At 36.7% G+C, this 23,368-nt stretch overlaps 1 protein-coding gene across 1 annotated transcript in view; it reads right to left on the bottom strand.

Moving 5' to 3' along the window:
- Positions 1-436: 436 nt before the first annotated feature.
- Positions 437-23,368, bottom strand: part of LOC127811008 (succinate-semialdehyde dehydrogenase, mitochondrial) — a 62,405-nt gene continuing 39,473 nt past the window's right edge. The window contains exons 12-21 of the mRNA XM_052350685.1: positions 22,852-22,918; positions 17,975-18,060; positions 17,249-17,281; positions 17,115-17,147; positions 13,741-13,841; positions 1,715-1,800; positions 1,361-1,467; positions 1,213-1,290; positions 887-933; positions 437-779 (exon numbers count right to left, since the gene is read on the bottom strand). Coding sequence (XP_052206645.1) covers positions 895-933; positions 1,213-1,290; positions 1,361-1,467; positions 1,715-1,800; positions 13,741-13,841; positions 17,115-17,147; positions 17,249-17,281; positions 17,975-18,060; positions 22,852-22,918 — 630 coding nt within the window. The 3' untranslated portion in view covers positions 437-779; positions 887-894. The remainder of the gene's footprint in view (positions 780-886; positions 934-1,212; positions 1,291-1,360; positions 1,468-1,714; positions 1,801-13,740; positions 13,842-17,114; positions 17,148-17,248; positions 17,282-17,974; positions 18,061-22,851; positions 22,919-23,368) is intronic.

Below are 23,368 nucleotides of genomic sequence, written 5' to 3'. Positions count from 1 at the left end.
TTAGTAAAAAAGAATAAAAAAAATGAAATGATTCGTATCTCTCCATCAATATTTGAGCTAAATAACTCCTAATTCATGCCAAACCTTGAAAAAGACCCCCCATAAAATCGTAACCATACAGCCTGATATGATCCGAGCTGAGTGATGCAAGCCAGCCAAGTGACCATCCTTTGCGTTTCACTTGTATGGAAGAAGTCGGCACCAATTAAGAATCTGATTCCTGCTTTTGGGAGCCACAAAACTTTAGGGCACATCAACAAAAATTAATATATATATATATATATATGGAAAGAGAAAACAAGAAGAATATGCATACTATAATTGGCAATCATCTTTCTCCTTGTGTGTGTGTTTAAGAGAGCATAATTATTAATTTATTATTCCAGCGCTCAGACTGGTTATGTTAGATTTTGAATGCTTCCAGTGGGCAAAAACGAGTTTGCAATAGTGGCAATCTTAGAGATCCCAAACTTACTACCACTGAACACACCAAACAATGTCTGATGATTGTCCAATTTGTCTAATTTAGACGCCGGGCATGCGTTCTTAACTTCTTAAACAACTGCTCAAAATCTAAATTTTACAGTTAACAAAGGGTGGGGAAAAGGGGTTTACAACAGAAAAGCATGTGGACTTATTTAAATACAAGTGGAAGTTATTCAGATCCCCACAGCAAGTCTCCATCCGAAAGCTCGTTTTATCCCAACTCTGAGGCTCGAGATAGCATTTTCTTCACCAAACAACTTCAGGACCAGATGGTTTGAAGCCACTGATGCAATCTGCATTCGTGATCATACATATTTTACGAAATCTTTGTAGTCGTTAGAGGAACATATTGGACCCATTACTTTGTACTAGAAGCTTGACAGTAGTCAAATGTACAAACCTCTGATGTCAATTACTCAGCATATTTCCTAAGCAGATATATTTCATCTGCAAACAAAGACACGAGACGGACTAAGCTAATGGCAATAAAACACAGAAGCTTACTGAAGATGTTGAGCTTCTAGATATAATCATATAGTCAGTAATGAAGGTAAGGCGGCAAAACAATCCAAGTAGTGAAAATGCATCAACTAACAGAAACTTCCTGAAGCCTTGGGCTCATACATATATTTCTGCACTCAATGAACAATTTGTACGTTAGTGGCAAGGATCACACCTCCTTCCACTAGCACAATGGGGAAGATAAAGTGTTTTGGATATACTTACTTCCAAATATTCATCCATCCCGTACTTGGAACCTTCCCGTCCAAGACCTGACTGTTTAACACCTCCAAATGGTGCCACCTGCAAGGAAATTAAATTGGCACTAAGCCAACGCCCAGGTGCCTGTTGAGGATAACGGGAATAGGCATACCTCTGTAGAAACTATTCCTTCATTGACTCCAACAATTCCATATTCAAGAGCCTCAGAGACCCGCCAAGAACGTTGAATATTTGATGTGAAAACATATGCAGCTAAGCCTGAAGGTATAGACATTAAGAAAGTATAATGAGACGTGTATCTCAATTTCTCGATCTATTTACAAACAGATCCTGGATAAAACCTTTTACAAATTCAGAACGTATATGCAGAGTTATCATAAATATGCAGAGCTACCATAAACAGATTTCATTTGTCATAATATTTCAACACAGATTAATTAGGGAAGAGAGAGTGTTTTATGATTCTTATGTTGTATCAAGATATGGCAATGGTTTGGGACGAAACCTGCATTTGTGTCATTAGCAATTTGAACTGCTTCCTCTTCAGTTTTAAACCGCAAAAGCGGGGCAACAGGTCCAAATACTTCCTCCCTGTTGAGAAGCATATAAAATGTCATGTATAAGGTAAGAAAATATAAAACTATGTTTCATGCTTATGTGAGTGAAATATTTGAGCATTCATAATTGGATCAAGAACTGCATATGACTGTGAACACCTATAACCTATAGGCCAAAAGCAACAACTACTAAGACTAGTTACCACCATAACTCATAAGATAATGGTCACACTCTCTGGAACCAGAAAACACGATGACAGAACAGGCATCAATGTCACTGTGAGTAGAAAAAAGGAATGAACCTTTGTGACAACCCTGAAGAGTTATTTTTTTAGTTAATTGGTAAGTAATAAAACAACAACATATGGAGCCTTAATCCCACTATGTGACATCGGTTGCATGAATTCTAACTTGTCAATCATCTCTATCTATGACCATATCTTCTATAAGTCCCTTAAAACCCATGTCATGCCTAAAGTTTCCTGCTAAGTTTTTTTGTTTTTATCTTCCTCTACCTGTTTTACTAAAAGACCTCATCATTTCTATCCACTCTCCTTACAGAAGCCTCTGTGGATCTTTGCTTTACAAGACTACACCAACTTGATCATATCTCATATGCCAATTCATTTGTGCACACATGGCCTCTTAACTCATCTCCTAAAATGAATCTTCTCTCCAAATTTTCTCTTTATCTCTTCTCTTAACCCAACTTATGGTGTACTAACAATATTCATAATATCTTCTCCTCGAACAACTTTAACTGCAATAATCACATCTCCTATTCTCTTCAAATCTACTAACCAATCTTTTAAAGTCTTATCCATAATAATCTCCATTCCATTCCTTGCACAATCCTTCCCTAAGTACCAAAGATATATCCATACTATCAACATTCTAGCCTTCTCTCCAACTCATCTAGTCCATTGGAGGACATAATATTAGTTTTCCTAATCATCATGTCTACCACTTCCATAGATTTTTCTGTCCAAGTTTAACTATTCCGTTAACAAATCCTTGATCTATGATCCTGAATTAACTTTTTTTTACTCACATTCATCCATGAAAATGTGAGAACTATTGCAAGCTTAACACTATGTCTAGGCATTGATGCAGTGGCCCTAGCTCATTTTAGACAATACTACACCTTGCTAACGGAGTTAATCCCCAATAATTTTCACATTTGTCTAGAATTCATAATATTTGATTTGACAAGTTTCAAGTTAGTTGTCGACTACCTAACACAACCCCCCCTCCTTCATCTGGGTTTGGAACCAATTAATATATTAAATGCTTTTGAGAAAGGAGACCCACGTCTAAACTCCTTTTAACAAGAATGAAGATAACATGGATTTGTGACCTGCTCTCATGAGCCATGCCACTATGTCCAATGATGATTCGTGTGCTGAAAAACTAGTGGTGCTTCTAAAGGGCCTGGGAAGTGCCTAAAAAGACATTAGAAGAATGCCTCAAAGTGTTAGCCCACGAGAAGCACACCTCATTTTTCAGCTTAGCCACCTCAAGTGGGACATGCTTGCTTCCTTGATATGCCTCATATGCTTACTTTTGCCATCTAGCCAAGAAACTGTAATTGTGGGAAAAGATATGCATGTGTTGTTGACAACACAAAGTCCAATACTCGTTTAAAAAGGCTCATAATACTGTTATAGGGAACTTGAGTGTTAAAGTTCCCTCAAGACTAAATTATACTCTTCACTTCTTGCTTTCAACATAAATTTTTAAAAACTTTCTTGTCAATTGCACTGTTGTGCTGTTTCTTTTACTGAATTTCCCTGTTACAATCCGACTTCCTTGTGTGCAAACTCAGGAATCTAAGATCTCTCAAAATGCTTTACGGACTTGCCTAATGAACTTGGCAATTGCCACATCTAAGACCACGTGATAGTCCAGCACTACAGCACATGACCAATTATCGCTATTTTAGGTACTAAGCTCTGAACAAGGCATTATATAACAATATTCACAAATTCAGATCACTAAACCATATTTCTGAAAAGCGATAGGCGCATCAAAGTGCAAAGGTCCTGGAGCCTGAGGCACACAAGGCGAGGTGCGCCTTTGCAAAGTAAAGAGCACCTTTTAGGAAAAAAAATCTCAAAATCTTGTAAAATCATAAACAACTATCAAATTATCAATAATAACACATGCATATCATTCATGATTCATCATCTTCAAATTCTAAACTAACAACATCAAAGTTGATTAATTCATTATGCAAATTCTAAACTAGAAATATCATCAAAGTTCAAACTCAAACAAGTATCAATCATCATGCAAAGTTCTAAACAAATATATAAACACTACAAATCCACAATCAATACAGAAGTTTTAATCAATCATCATTGAGAAGATCATCAACATCAAGGTCGATATCTTCATCATCCCTTTCAATCACCCCTTCATCTTCTTCTTCCTCTCCCAATTCTCCTCCCTCTTCCAAGTCTTCATCATTTCGGTCTCTATCTCACTTTCCTCCTCCTTTTCAATCTCCTAAGTTACTCGTCGCTTTGAAGTTGAAGCCGAATTTGAACCCGATTGTGATCGAGTTTGTTTAATTCTAAATCGATAACTAGGCTCTCCAACTCCTACAACCACAACGACATTACTCCATGTCAACCCATCCCCAACATAATCTGGAAAAACAATTTCATCATCTTTATCATTCTCCTCATCAAGCTTTCCAATCAACCATTCATTGCTTTCATCAATGTGGGTCAATATGATAGGGTCAATGATATCGCGCATTTGATACCGACACCTCAATGCTCTATTGTATTTCACAAACACCAAGTCATTTAAACAAAGTTGATCGAGCATGTTTCTCTGTTTAGTATGAAGCTACAACAAACAACAACAACAACATATCCAGCATTTATCCCACTATGTGGGGTCGGCTACATGAATTCTAGACTTCCATGTATTTCTATCTTTTGTCATATCTTCATTGATGTCCATACACTTCATATCAAACTTTAATGTTTCTCTCAAAGTCTTCTTAGGTCTACCTCTACCTCTTTTTTTTACTAATTGTTCCATTTCATCCATTCTCCTCACAGGAGCGTCTCTTGGTCTCCTTTTCACATGACCAAACCATCTTAGTCTAGTCTCTCTCATCTTCTCCTCTATTGACACTACTCCTACCTTATTATGAATAACTTCATTTCTAATTTTATCTTTTCTTGTATGATGCGGTCACCAATCAAGACTCGGCCCAAGGCCGACCCAACTAAACCGGAATAGTATCACCAAAATAGTAGTGTCATAATGTTATTTTAATACTTCTTAAGTTTTAGAATTCTACTTGATTTAGGATTCTACTTTATATTTCTACTTGATTTAGGATTCTATTTCATGTTTCTACTTGATTTAGGATTCTACTTCATGTTTGATTAGAGTTTTATTTTTATTAGGATTCTAGTTAAATTTTATTTAGGATTTATTTCTATTAGAATTCTAATTGGATTTTGTTTTCCAAATATTAGATGGATTTGGATTAGCCAAATACTATAAATATGCCTAGAATCTAGAGTTTGTAATCAAGTTTTAATCAATCAAATTTCAGCAACCTATTTGAGTTTTCTTAGCAAAACAGTATTGTTTTTGCGTCTTCTTGAAAGCCAAGCTTCGGCCATTGAAGTTTGCTCTTTCAAGTGTTTATTTTGGTGTGTTTTCTTCACACTCGCGCTACACGCTGCGTCAGGTGGTATCAGAGCGGTTAATCAACCAATCAGATGGCCAATCTTGAAGGTAACGGTAGCAACCAGCCTCGTGACGATGATCAGGGGTTGTTCGCAGTTTGGAGAGCAATCGAAGAACAGCGGGAAGTAACTCGTACTATCCAGCAACGATTGGAGCAACATAGCAACCAATTGGGCACCTTACTACGAGTTGATGATGACAGGAACCTGAATAATGGGGTGAATCAAGCCGGAGCGGGAAGACCACCCATTAATCATGTCCTTGTTAATCCTAGAAGACCAGTGATTGAAGATAGCGATGAAGAGGATGATTTTGGTCGAGCAATAGCTAACCCTGGTGGTAGAGGGGTTAGGAGGAATGCGCATCAGCACAACCACTGGGGCAATGATGAGTATAAACTAAAAGTTGATATTCCCACCTTTAGTGGAGATCTTGATATTGAGGGGTTCCTGGATTGGATCACTGAGGTTGACCGTTTTTTCGAATACATGGAGATCCCAGATGAACGACAAGTAAAGTTAGTGGCTTACAGATTGAAGGGCGGTGCATCTGTTTGGTGGGAGCGATTAAGAGAAACAAGATTGAGGGAAGGCCGACAACCAGTTCAGACATGGAGACGAATGAAGCAGCTGTTAAGAGGTAGGTTTTTGCCCCCTGACTATGAACAATATATGTTTGAAACTTATCAAAGATGTGCACAGGGAATGAAGAGTGTGAATGAATATACCTCTGAGTTTCTGCGATTGGCGGAGAGAAACCAATTGTCAGAAAGTGACAATCAACAAGCAGCTCGTTACTTGAATGGATTGAAGCTTGCTATTCGTGATAAAATTGGGGTTCAGATGGTTCTGAGTGTGCAAGAAGCAAGGAACTTAGCTTTAAAGGCTGAGTTAATGTTGAGTGAGAGATCTCGTAATGACAACTATCGTCGGTATAGTGGGAATGAAAATAAACAACCAGCTTTTGATAAAGGCAAGTCGGTTCAAGGAGCGCAACCCTCCAATCCACCCCATACAGTCAACCCTAATAAGGCTACAACAGGGGGAAACATTCGAGTTAACATTGTAGAAAAGGAAGAGGAAGATGTTGCTGAAGAGAAAGTATATTGCGGGCCTGATGGGGAGGATGACAAAGAAGATTATGGACATGAGCAATATACCTGTGTAGTGAGGAAGTTAATGCTATCTCAAAAGAATGAAGATACTACTCAACGGCATAAGCTTTTTCGCACGAGATGTACGGTGAAAAGAAAAATCTTTGAGTTGATTATTGATAGTGGAAGTCAAGAGAACATCATAGGAAGAGATGTGGTGGCAAAGATGCAGTTAACTCCTGAAAAACATCCAAGCCCTTACATGATTGGATGGATCAAAGAAGTTTGTGGCATATATGTGGATGAACGTTGCAGAGTGCCTTTCTCTATTGGTAAGTACTCCGACGAAGTCTATTGTGATATTGTTGATATGGATGCTTGCCATATTTTATTTGGGAGGCCTTGGCAATTTGATGTGGATGCTACGCACTCGGGTAGGAAGAACACATATCAGCTTGAGAAAGAAGGTGTGCGTTATACTTTGTTACCCATAGTGGAAAAGAATCAAACCAAAGCTTATAAAGTGGAGCTTGATTTCGAAGATTATGTTGTGCCAGCAACCTCAACGTTTGCAAACTCAGGTCTTATTTATGTTGCTAACATGACAAAAACTCCAAGGTTATTGACTCATACTGGGGTATTTTCCAGTCCCGATGGCTCAAGCATTGCTTCGCAACCCAAGGATGGTGGTGTTTCTTCTGATCGACTTGCGACTGTAAAGGAGATAGAGGTCATGGTAGCAAATCCTTCTACAGTTCATTCAAGCTCTGGCATGGTTGAATCGAAGGCAATAAGATCTACCAGATTAGAGAAGCGCTCAAGATGGAAGGTTCAACATCCTCAATCTAACAGTAATAATGCAATGGAGGCAGAAGGCAACAAACATGGTGATGATTGGACCCATGCCAATGCTGATATGGCTAAGAAGGGGAGGAATGTCTTTGCTCATGTTCTCTTAGCAGAAAAGTTCAAGCGGTTTAGGAAGATGTCAAGCAAAAGTTGCACAAATAAGAAATATAAGGCAACAGCTGACAAGCATAGGAAGCACAAGGTATTTGAGATTGGAGATGAAGTTATGATCTTTTTGAAGAAGGAACGAATTCCAACAGGAAAGCATAACAAGTTCAAGCCAAAGAAATATGGTCCTTACAAGATTCCAAAGAAGACCAATGACAATGCTTATGTTGTGGATTTGCCTAATCATATGGGTATTTCTAAACATTCAAAGTGGCTAATATCTCTTCGTACTTATCGGATGTGGATTTGTCCAAACAGGATCAAAATTCGAGGTCGAATTTTTCTCAAGTGAAGGTGAATGATGCGGTCACCAATCAAGACTCGGCCCAAGGCCGACCCAACTAAACCGGAATAGTATCACCAAAATAGTAGTGTCATAATGTTATTTTAATACTTCTTAAGTTTTAGAATTCTACTTGATTTAGGATTCTACTTTATATTTCTACTTGATTTAGGATTCTATTTCATGTTTCTACTTGATTTAGGATTCTAATTCATGTTTGATTAGAGTTTTATTTTTATTAGGATTCTAGTTAAATTTTATTTAGGATTTATTTCTATTAGAATTCTAATTGGATTTTGTTTTCCAAATATTAGATGGATTTGGATTAGCCAAATACTATAAATATGCCTAGAATCTAGAGTTTGTAATCAAGTTTTAATCAATCAAATTTCAGCAACCTATTTGGGTTTTCTTAGCAAAACAGTATTGTTTTTGCGTCTTCTTGAAAGCCAAGCTTCGGCCATTGAAGTTTGCTCTTTCAAGTGTTTATTTTGGTGTGTTTTCTTCACACTCGCGCTACATGCTGCGTCATTGTATGGCCGCACATCCATCTTAACATCCTCATCTCCGCTACACTCGTCTTTTGCTCATGCTGGTATTTGACTGCCCAACATTCTGAGCCGTACAACAAAATTGGTCTTATAGCTGTCCAATAGAAATTTCCTTTCAATTTTAATGGGATTTTACAATCACATAACACCCCCGATGCATTTCTCCATTTTAGCCAACCTGCCTTAATTCTATGTGTGACATCCTCGTGAATTTCTCCATCTTTTTGAATCACTGATCCCAAATATCTAAAATGATCTTTTCTTTGTAAGATTTGGTCTTCCAATTTTATTATAACATCATCCACTCTTGCATTCTTACTAAATTTACATTCCATATATTCTGTTTTCTTTCTGCTTAATTTAAATCCTTTAGATTCTAAATTGTTTCTCCATAACTCAAGCTTAGTGTTCACTCCTTTTGTTTCATCCACCAACACTATGTCGTCTGCAAAAAGCATACACCATGGCACCTCTGTTTGAATATCTTTAGTGAGTTCAACCATTACTAAAGCAAATAAGTATGGATTTAGTGTAGAACCTTGATGCAATCCTATTGTAATTTTAAATGGTTCAGTATCCCCTCTGCATGTTCTGACCCTTGTCTTTGCACCATGATACATGTCCTTAAGGGCTTGTATATAGGCTATTCGGACTCCTTTTTTCTCTAAAACCCTCCATAATACTTCTCTAGGGACACTATCATAGGCCTTTTCTAGATTTATAAACACCATATGTAAGTCATTCTGATGCTCCCAATACCTTTCCATTAGGCGTCTCAGTAGGTAGATAGCTTTCATTGTTAACCTACCAAGCATGAAACCAAACTGATTTTTCGAGACCTCTGTTTCTTTTTTGAGACTCTGCTCTATTACTCTCTCCCAGAGTTTCATGGTATGGCTTATTAACTTAATTGCTCTGTAATTTTCACAGTTTTGAACATCTCATTTGTTCTTATATATAAGGACCAAAGTACTCTTCCTCCACTCATCTGGAATTTTTTTTTATTTAAGAATCGCGTTAAATAATTTCATTAGCCAGGAGATGCCCTCTTCTCCCATGCATTTCCATGCTTCTATTGGTATATTATCCGGTCCCACCACCTTATGATTTTTCATCTTTTTTAATACTTGTCTTATTTCATTTGGACTTATGCGTCGATAAAATGTATAGCTCACGTTCCCTTCGGAGTTACTAAGATGTCCCAACCTAACTCTTGTGTTGCCATCATCATTGAATAATTTTGTGAAATACTCCTTCCATATCTCCTTAATCGCTCCCTCATTCACTAATACATTTTGATTTTCATCTTTTATGCATTTCACTTGATTTAAATCCCTTGTTTTTCTTTCTCTTGTTTTAGCTAATTTATATATATCCCTTTCTCCATCTTTTGTATCAAGTCGTTTATATAGATTCTCGTATGCTTTTGACCTTGCTTCACTAACAGCTTTTTTTGCTGCCCCTTTTTATTCTTTGTAATTTTTTTGATTTTCTTCATTGTTGCACTGATATACAGCCTTATAGCAATTTTTCTTATTTTAATTTTCAATTGTACTTCTTCATTCTACCACCAAGACTTCTTAAGGTTAGGGGCTTTACCATTTGTCTCACCAAGCACTACCTTTGCTGTGCTTCTCAAGGCATTAGCCATTTCTCTCCACATTTGATTTGTTTGTCCTTCTCCATTCCATTCTCTTTTACCCCTTAATTTTTCTTTGAAGATTAGTTGTTTCTCCCCTTTTAAATCCCACCACCTGATTCTTGGATTTTGTTTTATGTGATTTTTTGTCTTCCAATTTCTTACTTGGACGTCAAGTACTAGAAGTCTATGTTGAGTAGTCAAACACTCTCCCGATATCACCTTACAATCCCTACAACATACCCGGTCATCTTGTCTCATGAGGAAGTAATCTATTTGGGTGCTTGATGTGACATTTTTATATGTGATTAAGTGTTCGTCCCGTTTTTTAAACCTAGTATTGGTTATGATGAGCCCATATGTCATTGCAAAATCTAGAATAGACTTACCCTCATTATTAATTTCCCCGAATCCATACCCTCCATGTACCTCTCTATAGCCATTTCCGTCTCTACCCACGTGACCATTTAAGTCACCTCCTATAATCACTCTCTCTCCTCTTGATATTCATTTGTAAGAGTCCTTCTAGGTCCTCCCAGAATTTTGCTTTTATCTCCTCAACTAATCCCGCTTGTGGTGCATATGTACTAAAGATATTCATAGTCATTCTTCCTAGAATAACCTTCACCATAATAATCCTATCCCCTATTCTCTTTACATCCACAACCTCGTTTGCCTTCCTTTCCTTGTTTGCTTTCCTTTACTCTTGCTTTTCAACATAGTAACTTCTGGGTATTTAAGAAAAACATCAAGTGGATCCTTTTGTGTTGGCTCTTTAACACTACCAACACTACCAGTACCGCTTCCACTTCCGGTAGATACATTTGATCTTTTTCTACTTTGTGGTGGCTCCTCATCATCATCATACCCTTCACCAAATTGAAAATCATCATCTAATGGTGCCACATTTCGCTTATCCCTGTCATTCTTCTTCTTTTGCATGTACTCTCCAATCTCTTGTTTTACTGATGGAGGACATTTTGGACAAACTTTAGTATTCCTAAAACCATCAACAAGATGTTGTTTCGCCCAAAATATGCCACCTTTTGTTATTTTACCACAAAATTTACATGTGGTGGTATTCTATCATTAGGATCAGCTTTAAAGTAATTCCATGTTGGGTTAGTTTTGGAAGCTGTCAATGACATTGATTGGGCTGCTGCAACACAATTCCAACTTCCACAAACTTCTCCAATCAACAAGAAAACAACAACCGTATAAAGAGAGACAGGCGCAGCTTGACAACGAGAAGAGGAAGAACGGGCCAATCGGCGGATGGTGCTGGAGAAGATGGGAGTTTTTGATGACTGGACAGCTTGAGGAGGGTGTTTCTAGCGGCTTCCAAGGTGTTTTCGGCAGCTGGCTTGAAGGTCGAAAGGAAAGAGAGAAGATGGGAGTTACGTCAAGAGGAAGATGGGAGTGACAAGCTGACATGTCGACTTGGGTTGCCCAGGTTTTAAATAAAACCTAGGTCTCACACACCCTGACGCCTCGCCGTGCAAGGCGAGGGCCTCCCAAAAAACGCGTCACCTCGACCCAGTTGAGGCACCGAACTGTCGCCTTGCGCCTAGGCGCACCTTTAACATCTATGCACTAAACTACTTTTGAATATTAATTTGTCAAGCACCCCACAGATCATTCTTATGTTCTCTAATTGTAAGCTTAATTGCAATCAGCAACACAAACTTTCTCTATGTTATACAGACTCAGGTATGAGTGTTGGAGGCAGGTATGTCTCGAAGAGACAGACTCATTCATCTCTAAGAACATGAGGAGACACAACAAATTTCAAAATTATATACTTCTTGAATTAATCTAATAAAAATTGTGTTTGTAAACTCGCATACAAATTTTATCCATAAAATGAGAATTCTATGAATAGTTCCATTAAATAAAAAAATAGTATCTATTATAACATATTTGTTGAGTTTATCCAACAAACCATGTCAGAATGTCAAATATACATATACTCACCATATCCTACATATCCATCCAAGGTGTCAACAGTCCAACAAAGGTAATTCACCTGTTGAAATGTTGTCTCAAGTATATGGTATAAGAAGAAGAAAAGTGAAAGCAGTGAGTGATGGTAGTGTGCTAGAGGGCCATTGAAGAATTAGATAGAAGTTTATATCCAAAACTATAATTAGTGGAAATTTGGGGGGTTGAACTGTAAATATCTAATATCTTCTCTAGTGATAACCTCCCACTCTATAAATAGAGTGTTAGCGGGTGTGTGCGGCCATTCCATTCTCTTCTATTGTAACGAGTACATTGTATTCTCTGAGAGGAAGGCTAGAATTCTGTTTTTAGCTTTGTAATCTTGGGAGAGAAGTTGTTATTTTTTGTACTCGAGAATAGGGGGGAGATCTTGCTGCTGTACTGGTTTTTCTTCTCCTTAATAAGACTGCTAGGAGGGCTCTTTGAAGGCTGGATGTAGGTTTCCTCAAAGGAAACCGAACCAGGATAAATCCGCGCCTACTTGTGGTTTGATTGTTTCTTGTTTTATTTTCATTCTGTTTTGATTGCTTATGTTTCTGTTTTCAATTCCTATTATTGTTGGGAAGGGTAGAGAGTGTTGAGAGAGGCATATTTCATCTAAGGGTAATTCCGCATAGTCCTAGGATAACATCACCAATTAGAATAGTCCCATACAGCATAACTACTGCTAAAATTCCTATCCCTGTATTTTAGATAGTAAACTAGAATGTATGTCAAGGATAGCATGTGTAAGCAACTAATAACCATGCAAATACCAATACACATCAGGTAATATTAGTGAATACATCTCATGTTTCTGGCTAGACTCCATACACTTCAAGGTGAAATGTACAAGCACATAACTTTATCACCAAGTTATACAGAGAATGCTCTCACTTCAAGTGAAGCAATTTATGAAGCTGAACTACCATAAAACCATTAAACTACTGAATGTCTATACCACAATTCAGACTTTTAGAGGGTTTAATTGTGGCATATCCCTTCTTTTGAAAATGATAGCATAGGGGTTTAATGCATTGTAAAGCCATCCCCTGGTACTTCATTACAACTAAGTTCTATCATATAGAAGTCCTTCAATTCCCATGTTGGATGTTTAAAATTTATATTTACTCATTTATCTCTCTGTTGACATATTGAAATGCATCTTGAAAAAATAGTTGAGAAATCCAAGTAAAATATATGAATCTGAAAAATGAAACACTCTTCAGGGAACAGTACTTGGTTTAGTAGTAAAAGCTTTGGCTGCCGGTAATAAGAATAAGGGATCCAGCATGAGGATTCAAATTAAGCCAACAGTTAGTTCTAATTGAGTCTACCTCCATCCTATCAATTATAAAGGACCAGCTGCTTGCTAAGTCAATCTCATTCAATCATGCAATGCAACATATTGACAATTAAGATAGGTTTTCTTGAGCAAGAGAACGTTTAACTTGTGACCATGAACAGGCTTATCAAACCAGTGTCTACCTACAAGTTTTATATACCTCATTGTTTGAAATTCTAGAACTATAAGTAATAAAGAATAAAAAGCAGCCACTTTTTGCACAAGCACGTGTCAAGTCCCCACCCCCTCAAGATAATAATATCAGGTCATCACCCTCTCAACATAAAATGCAAGTCATTTAACAGCCAACACCTTGACTACAGTTATCATTTGGCTTCTAGAGGTTTACCTTGATATGAGCATGTCACTCTTCACATCAGTTATTACTGTAGGCTCATAAAAGGTCATTCCAAGGCTATGTCTCTTGCCACCAAGGATGACTTTTGCTCCCTTTGCATTAAATAAATAAACAAAATAATGAAAATTATGAGAGAAACCATACTGTTGCATCAGAAATTTCCGATCCAATACAAGCTTGTTTCTAAGTAAAGCATATAAACAAATTCACCAACAAGAGCACTAGCGAAAAGAAAACTTTCCCAGCATATGCCACTCAAAACAGCATGAGAGAACTAAAAAAATGGATAACTTAGCAGCAATAGCAAACATCATCATAACAAGGAAATTTCATCTACCTAAACTAAGTCCTTGGTGAAGGAAAATGCTTCTGTTGCTTTGGTATGTATAGAAAGGCCCAGCAGAAACTAGAGCATTGGTGTACTCCATATCCACACAAACAGAAAAACATATGTGCATCAAAGGAAGAAAGGCCAAAGAAGGCCCAACAACAAATCCACTTCGGGTACTTGAGATTATGAAATTCGCCAGCTTCTTTAGTCAAATCAGTTTCAAGTACACATACAGAATAACCATATCAGGATATTTTCCAGCTTTTTAAATTAGCTCCATTTGAGCCTCTTCACCTTTTCTTCTATACCAGTCTTTCCAGCATACAGGTTTACTACACGCATAACTGCATTAAAAATCCTGTCCAAGTTCATTCTATGGCAATGACTATGTCAAATTCATTGCCATATAAGACATTATTCCTTTACCTCATCCTTCTCAATTAAATTCTGTTACAACTAAGATTAGCAGTGGCTGAGTGAAAATTACATGAGTTAAGAGTGGTCGTTCTGAAAATTTTGGGGCTGGACATAACAGAATTGTGAGATTAGAAATTCTCAAACAAAAGTATGATTTTGGAATTCAGGATGATAATCCATACAGCTTTACTACAGTTTTCCACAAAACCACTCTCTAAAAGAGCATGAAGCCAAATAGACCTTGGTAAAGCACAATATTAGAATACAATTCAATTGGCCAACCCAAACAGTTGGGATCAAAATAATCAGGGCTCAAGCATTCAACTTCCAATGCTTGTAACTTTCAAGCAAAGAAGTGTTGAACAACTCTAGTTTATAATTGAACAGTCAGTTTCCTAAATATAAAGGTCATACTCATAGATTAAGAAGAAATCCATTCTCCTTCCAAGTGCTACTCTGCAGCATGCTATGGATTCATGTATTATGAAAGATTTATGATTTTAGAGATGAAAATGAGGGTGAAGGGTATGGATTTTGAGAAGAAATAATAAGGGTAAAACTATTTTAGATTTTTTCCATGGCATGTGAGCTTATCATAAGCCAACACTAGGTTTAAAAAACAGGACGAGCAGTTAATCACACGTAAAAATGGCTAATCAACTACCCAAATAGAATACTTTCTTATGAGACAAGAACTGTTTATGTTGTAAGGGTCATAAAATTATATCAAGAGAATGTCTAACCACTCAACATTAGTTATGATCGTTGACGCCCACATCAAAAAATGGAGAAAAACAAATAAAAAAACAATTTAAGATTGAAATGGCTACTACTATTAAAAATGAAAGAAAAATGGTTTTATGAGAAGTGAAGTGTTGTGTTTGCCTCCAGATAGATGATAGGAGATCAGTGAAAGCTTTGAAAATTTATCAACTGGATTTATTTTAAGCAGTTAAGAGTTTTATTTCTCAAAGTGTAATTGTTGTATCTTTTGGAGTCTAACTGTAATATCCCATATTTGATTAGTTATATGGGGGTTCCGCTTCTTCTATAAATAAGAGGGTAAGGCGGCAGTCTAGAGAGACCCAATATTCTTTCAAGGTCTCGGTTGCTATTGTGAGTATATGTTCTAGAGAAAGTGAGGCTTGTGTATAAGTTCTTGGGCTTTCTTGGAGTGAATGAGGGATTGTACTTGAGCGATAGGATTGTATGAGAGCTTGGGTTTTGTACTGATCAATTTCTACTGAATAAAGGCTTCTTGATGAAGGGTGTTAGACTGCTAGATGTAGAGCCAATTCAATTGGCTTGAACCAGGATAAAAGGCTGCATCTCATATGGTTTGATGTTTCTTTCTTGTTCTGTTCTTGATTGATTTATGTTCCTTATTATATGTTTGTGTCGTGGTGTGTTGGCCGGTGAGTTGTGAGTGATTGTGAGGGGTGTTTGATCGGTTTCTTGGAGGATTACAAGGCTGCCAGTGATCCCAATTATAACACGAAGGGAACAGTCACAAATCACAAAGAGTCTTAGTTGTGGAATAAAGAGGTACAAGGAAAAAATCAAAACTACAAGAGCTTGCTACAAGACTTTACATAAGTGTCATAATAAAGAAACCTAAAGAGATATATTTTGGCCAAAAAGAAGCAAAGAAGGCAGTTGGTGTAGCAAAGTCAAAAGCTTGTAAAAATTTATACCAACAATTTGACACAAAAAAAGGGATATAAACTAGCTAAGGCAAGAGAAAGAAAAACAATACATTTGAGCCAAGTGAAATGCCGAAAAGATGAAAACCCATGTACAATCCTATCACGACAACCTTAGGATGCAAGCATGGAAGGCATGCTTTATTCCCAACATTAATTATGGAGAAAATTTAAATGAAAAGTAGGCATGTGCATCACTAAAATATCAACCATCAAGATTGAGAGAAAATGGCTGACTTAAAATATCAAGTCAAAGAAAAACACTGTCCTACCTCACTTGTATCAAGTGAAACAAACGAAAATCTCAACATGTAAAGTCCAATTATATCTGACAAGCTTTACTTGAGACAAGTCAATTATAAAAGCAGTGTCCTCAGCGCAAGAGGCTCCCTGCTTTGCTAGTTATTTTTCATATGCAGCCTTATGATTGCTTTACAAAGAGGCCGTTTCCATAACTCAAACCCATGGCCTTCTAATCATGAAGAAGCAACCTTACCCTTGTTACCTAGGCTCGCCCTCAATGACAAGTCAATTATAGTGTGACAATTCAAAAAGTACATCAATGTACAAAAACAGGAAAGAAATAAAGCCCTGCAGATTAAACTTCAAAAATCTGAAACCTGGAATTGGAAATGACATAAAAATATGGGTGTTGCGGTGCACAGAAATTGTATCTACTTTACAAAAAAGGTTTGGATACAGTAACATTGAGAAGGGTGTCTAACAATGGAATAGAGTAACATAAACTTCATTCACCTAAAGTTCCCTAAGACGGCTCTTAATTCAACTTCCCACATCTGAATCATGACATTATATAAAAACACCAGTTTTGTCCTAAGCAGGATTGAAAAGAAAAATCAGAACTGGAGACTGTAGCTATATTCACATGTTATAATAGAGATGGTTGAAATAACCTTTGATATAGCATCTTCCAGAAATGTTTCAACCTGTGAGATAAAATAAAAAATGGTCAGACTGTAAAGAAGATATGTTTCAAATTGCAGCATCACGAGAACACTGTATTGAAAACACAAAGCAAGGAACTAACCTTCTGCACTGCAGCTTCATTAATTAGCGGGCCCTGTAAGAAACAAAAAATTTACTACAAATCATGTTTGCTTAGGTTACTTGTTCTCTATGCTCAAGGAGAACTCCCAAGTTATCATGGGCATTTCATCAGAAAGGTGTGGAAGAAACACCATCATGGAGCAATGTCAATATAGACCAAACACCTTGCACTACAAACTTGGGAAAGGAACTAAAGAATATAGCCCTGCTGGCCAGCTGATGCGCAGAGGGGGCCTACCACAGTGTATGCATCATCTTTAGACAATTTTTGGCCTGGTTTGGTTGAAACCTGGAAGGCTCCCAAGTTTTTTGGGACTGGAAAAGCCAGACAGTTTGATTAATAAAAGATACCATGGTGAATTTGGTCTCCTCAAATGTCATAAACTCCATTAATTTAGGTGGTCTTGAAGATATTCTTCGTTTTCCATCTTCTTTATTTTGATTCCCAACAACTGTGTATAACCCACAATAATAACTACAACTCATAGTAACTCTAATCTTCATAGCATAAGTCCAAAATGTTGGAGCACTAGCCCACCAAATTCAATCATAGGGAAGGCTTGTGATTGGCTCCACTATGCATTATTTTTCCCATCAAAGAGATGATCAAATTGTTCCAACAGAATTTTACTTCAACCATGCATGTATCACCTTCTAATTTTATTGAAACCTAGAAAGGTTCCAATTGTAGTTCATGACTGATTACCTGAGACACATCATCATGAAAACCATCCCCAACTTGCATTTTCTGGACAGCTTTTGAAAAAGCATCTGCAAATTTTTCATAAATACCTGTCCAAAGGTTCACTATATCAATCACCAAAAACTTAACAGGTTGCATTTTGGAAAGATTAACCCCCCCCCCAAAAAAAAAAAAAAAAAAAAAAATAGAACAATATAAAAGAGAAGAATGGCAAATGAAGCTTTTAAAAATCAAATAATCTAAAGGTACTTCCCAAACTAAATAAAATTACGGTATGTTGGAAACTTCTCCTTGTCTCGAGTTAGAACACATGGATTGCAACAATGCACAAAATAGTAAAATTCAATTCAAGCTTCTGAAAGATCTTTAAGCAAGAGAGGATTCAGTTGTTGCAGTAAGAAATCTATGACCACCCATAACAAAATAAGTTTGCTACGAGCATAAAAAGGTGCCCAGATTTTGCCCATAATTTCAGTTGACAACATCATCATGCTTCTTGCTTAGCTAAAATTACCAGCCCATTTGGATAAATGGATTTGTGGGAAAGTGAAGGATTAGGAAGGAAATGTTTAAGTTCTTTTTGGGTAACCTTTTAAGAGGTGAGGTGAGGTGAAGTGAATGGAGATATTACGAGGGGAGAGAGGGCCTGCTTATTTATCACTTTTCTCCCCTCCAAAAAGTGGAAAGAAATGGAAGAAAAGTGAAGTGAATCAGTAATACTTTCCTCACCCAACTCTTGCAAAACAGGGAGCTTTGTGACTGAAAACGTCTTTGGTTGTGGGGCCACATAAGACTCCGTGTCAATTATTTTGAACCACCCCGAGACATGTTTGTGCTTTCCAACCATTAACTAATAAAATAAATTACACATGAACATCTTCCCATTGTCTACTTCTGTATTTTATTACAAGTAGGATAACAGGAAAACGTGGGCGGTTGGGTTTCTTTAGACTGATATTGTTAATGTATGGTTTTTAGTTCAAAAACTTTTTCTATGGTCTGTCATGTATTTCTCTGCGTTGATTTAAAACTGTGAAAACTAATTTACAGCTTCAAAATCCTAAGCTGCAGCTAAAAGAATCCATTCACATTAACCTCAATAATCAATTCATCTGGCCAACAAAAAGATAGCACAATGAACATGTGAGTGAATAATATTGCATTCATGTAAGACGAATTTTTCTCAACTCAACAGGTGATTAAAAGCTTGACTTCTATTTAAAATAGCACAAACAATGGCCTGCAAGTTTTAACAAGAGGCATATGGCAAAAAAAAGTTACAATAGTAACAATGCATTATTCACTTTTTTTCCTTCTTAATCACTATTGAACCAAACAAGAAGAAGAGAACTCTGCTTTCTCTTCCCCTTTAATTATCCAAACAGGAAGATTGATAATTTCCTTTCTCCACACTCGAATTTCTCTCTTAAATTAACTTCACTTTCCCTCCCCTCCCACCAAACACGATTCACATGATTTTCATATTACTGTAGTTTGTTTTGATACGCATACATACATACACAAATCCTTGGTTCCTCTCTTCAAAATTGTCATTAGTATTACTTGATTTTGTTGTAATTATGTAAGAACACAAATGCATTGGTTATTTTATGTGATCAATAGATCCCTTTAAAGCCCAAAAAAAAGGTTTATTATATGACACTATAAGATCATCTTGGCAATATGGCATAGAATATTGGCCAATTAAGTAAAAACTGTCAGATCTTGAATCTGATAGTGAGAATTCTCTTTGGTTAAGAGAGAAACTCACAGGAATTAAGAAGGAAGATAGAGTCGAGAATTGGGAGGGAAAGTTAGAGAGAGAGAGAGAACGAAAGAGAATTGAGAGGGAAATAATACTGATTCGAATATCCAAAAGTGATTACAATTGGGTTGAAGCAGGGTAGTTATACTGCTTAGCTGGGGAATAGGCGCCAAAACGGTTGCCCAAATCCCTTCTAGAATCATCAACTTGCCTACCCACTTGTAAGCGTTAGCTTTGCCGCACATGCTGCCAGCAAGCTCACCCTCTTCTAATCAACAAAATAGCTACGACTATAGCTACTAATTATTACAATATATCCCATGTAGCAGCTAGGTACGTGACAAAAACATGTGCAAAATATGAGCGTAATTGAGATGAAAATATCACAATGGATAAATGCTGATACAAGAAAAGACATCAAAGAAGCTATGATTCTAACATTGGAGTGGCACCTATTGAAAATAAGATGCACAACATGTGACTAAGATGGTTTAAACCATAGTTGTCAAAGGCCCGCCTACGTGCCCCATCACCAATGAGGCATAGCGCCATGCTTGAGGTGCGTGCCTCATGCAAGGAGCAAGGTGCTTGAGGCACGTGCCTTGGATATATAAGTGTATTAAAACACTATTTCTTGTCCATTTGTCACCTTAGATCTTATTTCTTGTAGTTGTTGATTTGGTTCCATATTCTTGTATATTAGTGAGAGGCGAATCTAGCAGTGTAAGTCGGAAGTCTGATGAATCTCCCACTTGCCCTTGGGATCCTTTGGCAATGATGTTCGCTCACTGGAGAATTACTCACATATGTTCTACTTCATTTTTTTTCTTTCTTCTAATTTCTTTTGCAATTTAGAAAAAACTAATTCTTTACTGTAATTTTTTTTTGTTGTGTGTTCTACTCTATTTTTTTTTTCTTCTAATTTATTGCTAAGAAACAAATGTTTTCCTTGTGTAATCTACTAATTTTTTCTCTCTCTTCCAATTTCTTTTGCTATTTAAAAGAAACTAATTGTTTTTCTATAATTGTTTTTGTTATGTGTTCTGCTGTAATTTTTTTTTCTTCTAATTGCAAAAGAAATTAAAAGAAACTAATTGTTTTTATAGTGTGTTCTGGTATAATTTTTTCTTTCCTCTAATTTCTTTTTCTGTTAGAAAAAACTAATTGGCTTTTTTGCAATATTATTAATTATTCTTATGGGGTTGGTCATTTATCATTTATGATTTTATGAGTTCGCATCAACCTCCTTATAGGTACATATTGAAAACAATAGTGTATAAGTATTTTGTAAGCATTTTGAATAAATGTGCACCAAATGTGAGCTCACCCTGCCCCTCCCGCCTAGGCCGCAAGAACTAATTTGCTACTTAGTGCACCTCTCCGCCTTTGACAACTATGGTTTAAACATATGAGAAAAAACCAATTGACACATGAAGTGGATGGAGTGGAAGAAGTTGTCACGACCCCAAGGATATAGTAGTAATAATGTTGTCCCAACCTAGGATATAGCAGATAGTTAGGTCATTGTACGCAAGAAAGCAGTTAGTTATACTGCTGTGATCAGTATATAAGGCCTGATCCAGCCTTGTTCAAGGCATTGAATATCAATAGAGAATTCAGATTTCCTTCTCAATCATTTTCTCTCCCTATCTCTCTCGATCTTTCTCCCTCTTGTTCTCTATTCTTCTATTTCCCCCTAAAATCTCCTCAATTTCTCCCTTAATTTCTTGCCCAATTCTCACCGAACAAGTGAGAATACCTTGTCAGATTCAGAGACCAGACACCCACCTAGTGGGGCTTTTGATGATGATTATGACGAGTTATTTCTCTTCTAAGTTTTCCACTCATATATCGTTCATGGCTCCTGGATGGTTAGAAAAACAGCTCAGGAGCTAACATCTAGAAAAGAGGAAAGGTTGAACTTAAGTGAACAAGCAACAAAAATCACATTCAAGGAACATTGTCTTGTAAGCAAGTGTTTGACTGGAACCATCTATTTTAAGTCCCATAAAAGTGTGTAATAACTAATCCTTGTATGAATCTAACAAACAGTCATCTGAAGGTAAACAAGAAAAGAATCATAGGATTTGCTCAATGAAAACTCAGCAAGTGCACTTTCTATGTAGTCCTTTGAAACAGTAGTCAGCTTAGAAACCAAATTAACAGTTTGACACTCCAATTTTAAGCAGAGTACTTTTGCTTCTTCAATTTCTTCTATCCTTATTATATGTTTGCTGATAGTTTTTTGTGTCCAGCTCTACCCCCAATAAGTTCCCTAATAGATATTTCTAGCTCCTTTAACTGAAGCCAAACTTCACGTCAACTTCTGGAGAAGCAACCGGCAAATATTAGTCCTATTTGTGCCTGTAAATGGACCAGATCTGGTCCAGATCCAATGAGAACCATATCAACCACATCCAGATCCATTACGTAAATATTTATGACAAAAATAAAATCTCATACTTTAAAATTCTAATATTCAATTACACGTTAAATTTAAAATATTTTATTCTGATTCATTAATAACAAATATACATATGTATATACATGTGTGTGTTTTAAAACATTTATACACACATATGTATACATATATATAGATGTACATACATATATATATGTATGCATTAGAGGGACATCAACCTACCAACCTCGATAGCGTAAGTTGAGGCAAGGACCAGGTCACCGAGTGCATGAGACTTAGTAGGACTTCTAAAGACTTGTGGATCAGAAACTAGAGCTAGGAGTTTCATTAAGGCCTTGCTCCTCCCTCATGGAGCTTGGTCTCATTCAATCAAATGAGAGAGTCCAACGTCCAAAAATTAGTCCTCCCATCACTCTAATGATCCCACGTGGTGTCACTACCATTATTTCCATAATTTTTCATTACACCTGATTAATAGATTAACTAATTGCACTTGGGACTTTGGCCCAAATCCCTCCCTCAGCTCCGACAACTCTACATGTTCTCAATGCCTAGTGCTACTCCCAAATCATCTCCAACCCCTCAAAAACAAAAATAACTATCAAATATTATATTAATTGCATATGGCATTACAAATAAAAAAAAGAAACAAAAAGAAAATTAATTTATAGGTTAGTGTACTTTTATGTATACCTTCTTGCACAATTATTCTATTTGCACAGACACATGTTTGTCCACTATTACGGAATTTTGATGCCAACTGCAACAACAGATTGGATATTAATAATTGAATTAACATACAAACAAAAAAAATGCAAGAGCGCAAAATAATGTCCATGAGAACAAACAGCGATACATAATGCTTAAAAACAACAGAACAAATCACTTAATGAAGAAGAATATTGCAGCCTAGCTTAGTGCTTAAGCTATGCTTTCTTGTTTCCTTACCAGGGTGTTTTTGAGCCAGATATAGGAATTTACTTGCCAAAAAATATATAGATTTTTGAAGCATAATAGTCTGTTAGATTCAGTATGGTGTCCGTCAGTGTTGTTAAAAGGGTGCTTAAGCAAGCCTAAGTTGCCAATAAAGCACAAAGTGCAGTTCTAGTGCTTTTTTGACTCAAAGCAGAGCACAAACAAGAAACCCTAGCTTAACCGCTAACAATGTTGTTAGAATCATACAATATGCAATATGCATCATACAATTGAG

This window comes from Diospyros lotus, chromosome 10 (genome assembly GCF_014633365.1).
Source record: "Diospyros lotus cultivar Yz01 chromosome 10, ASM1463336v1, whole genome shotgun sequence".
NCBI classification, from domain to species: domain Eukaryota; kingdom Viridiplantae; phylum Streptophyta; class Magnoliopsida; order Ericales; family Ebenaceae; genus Diospyros; species Diospyros lotus.
This window is presented reverse-complemented; position numbering and strand designations above follow the sequence as displayed.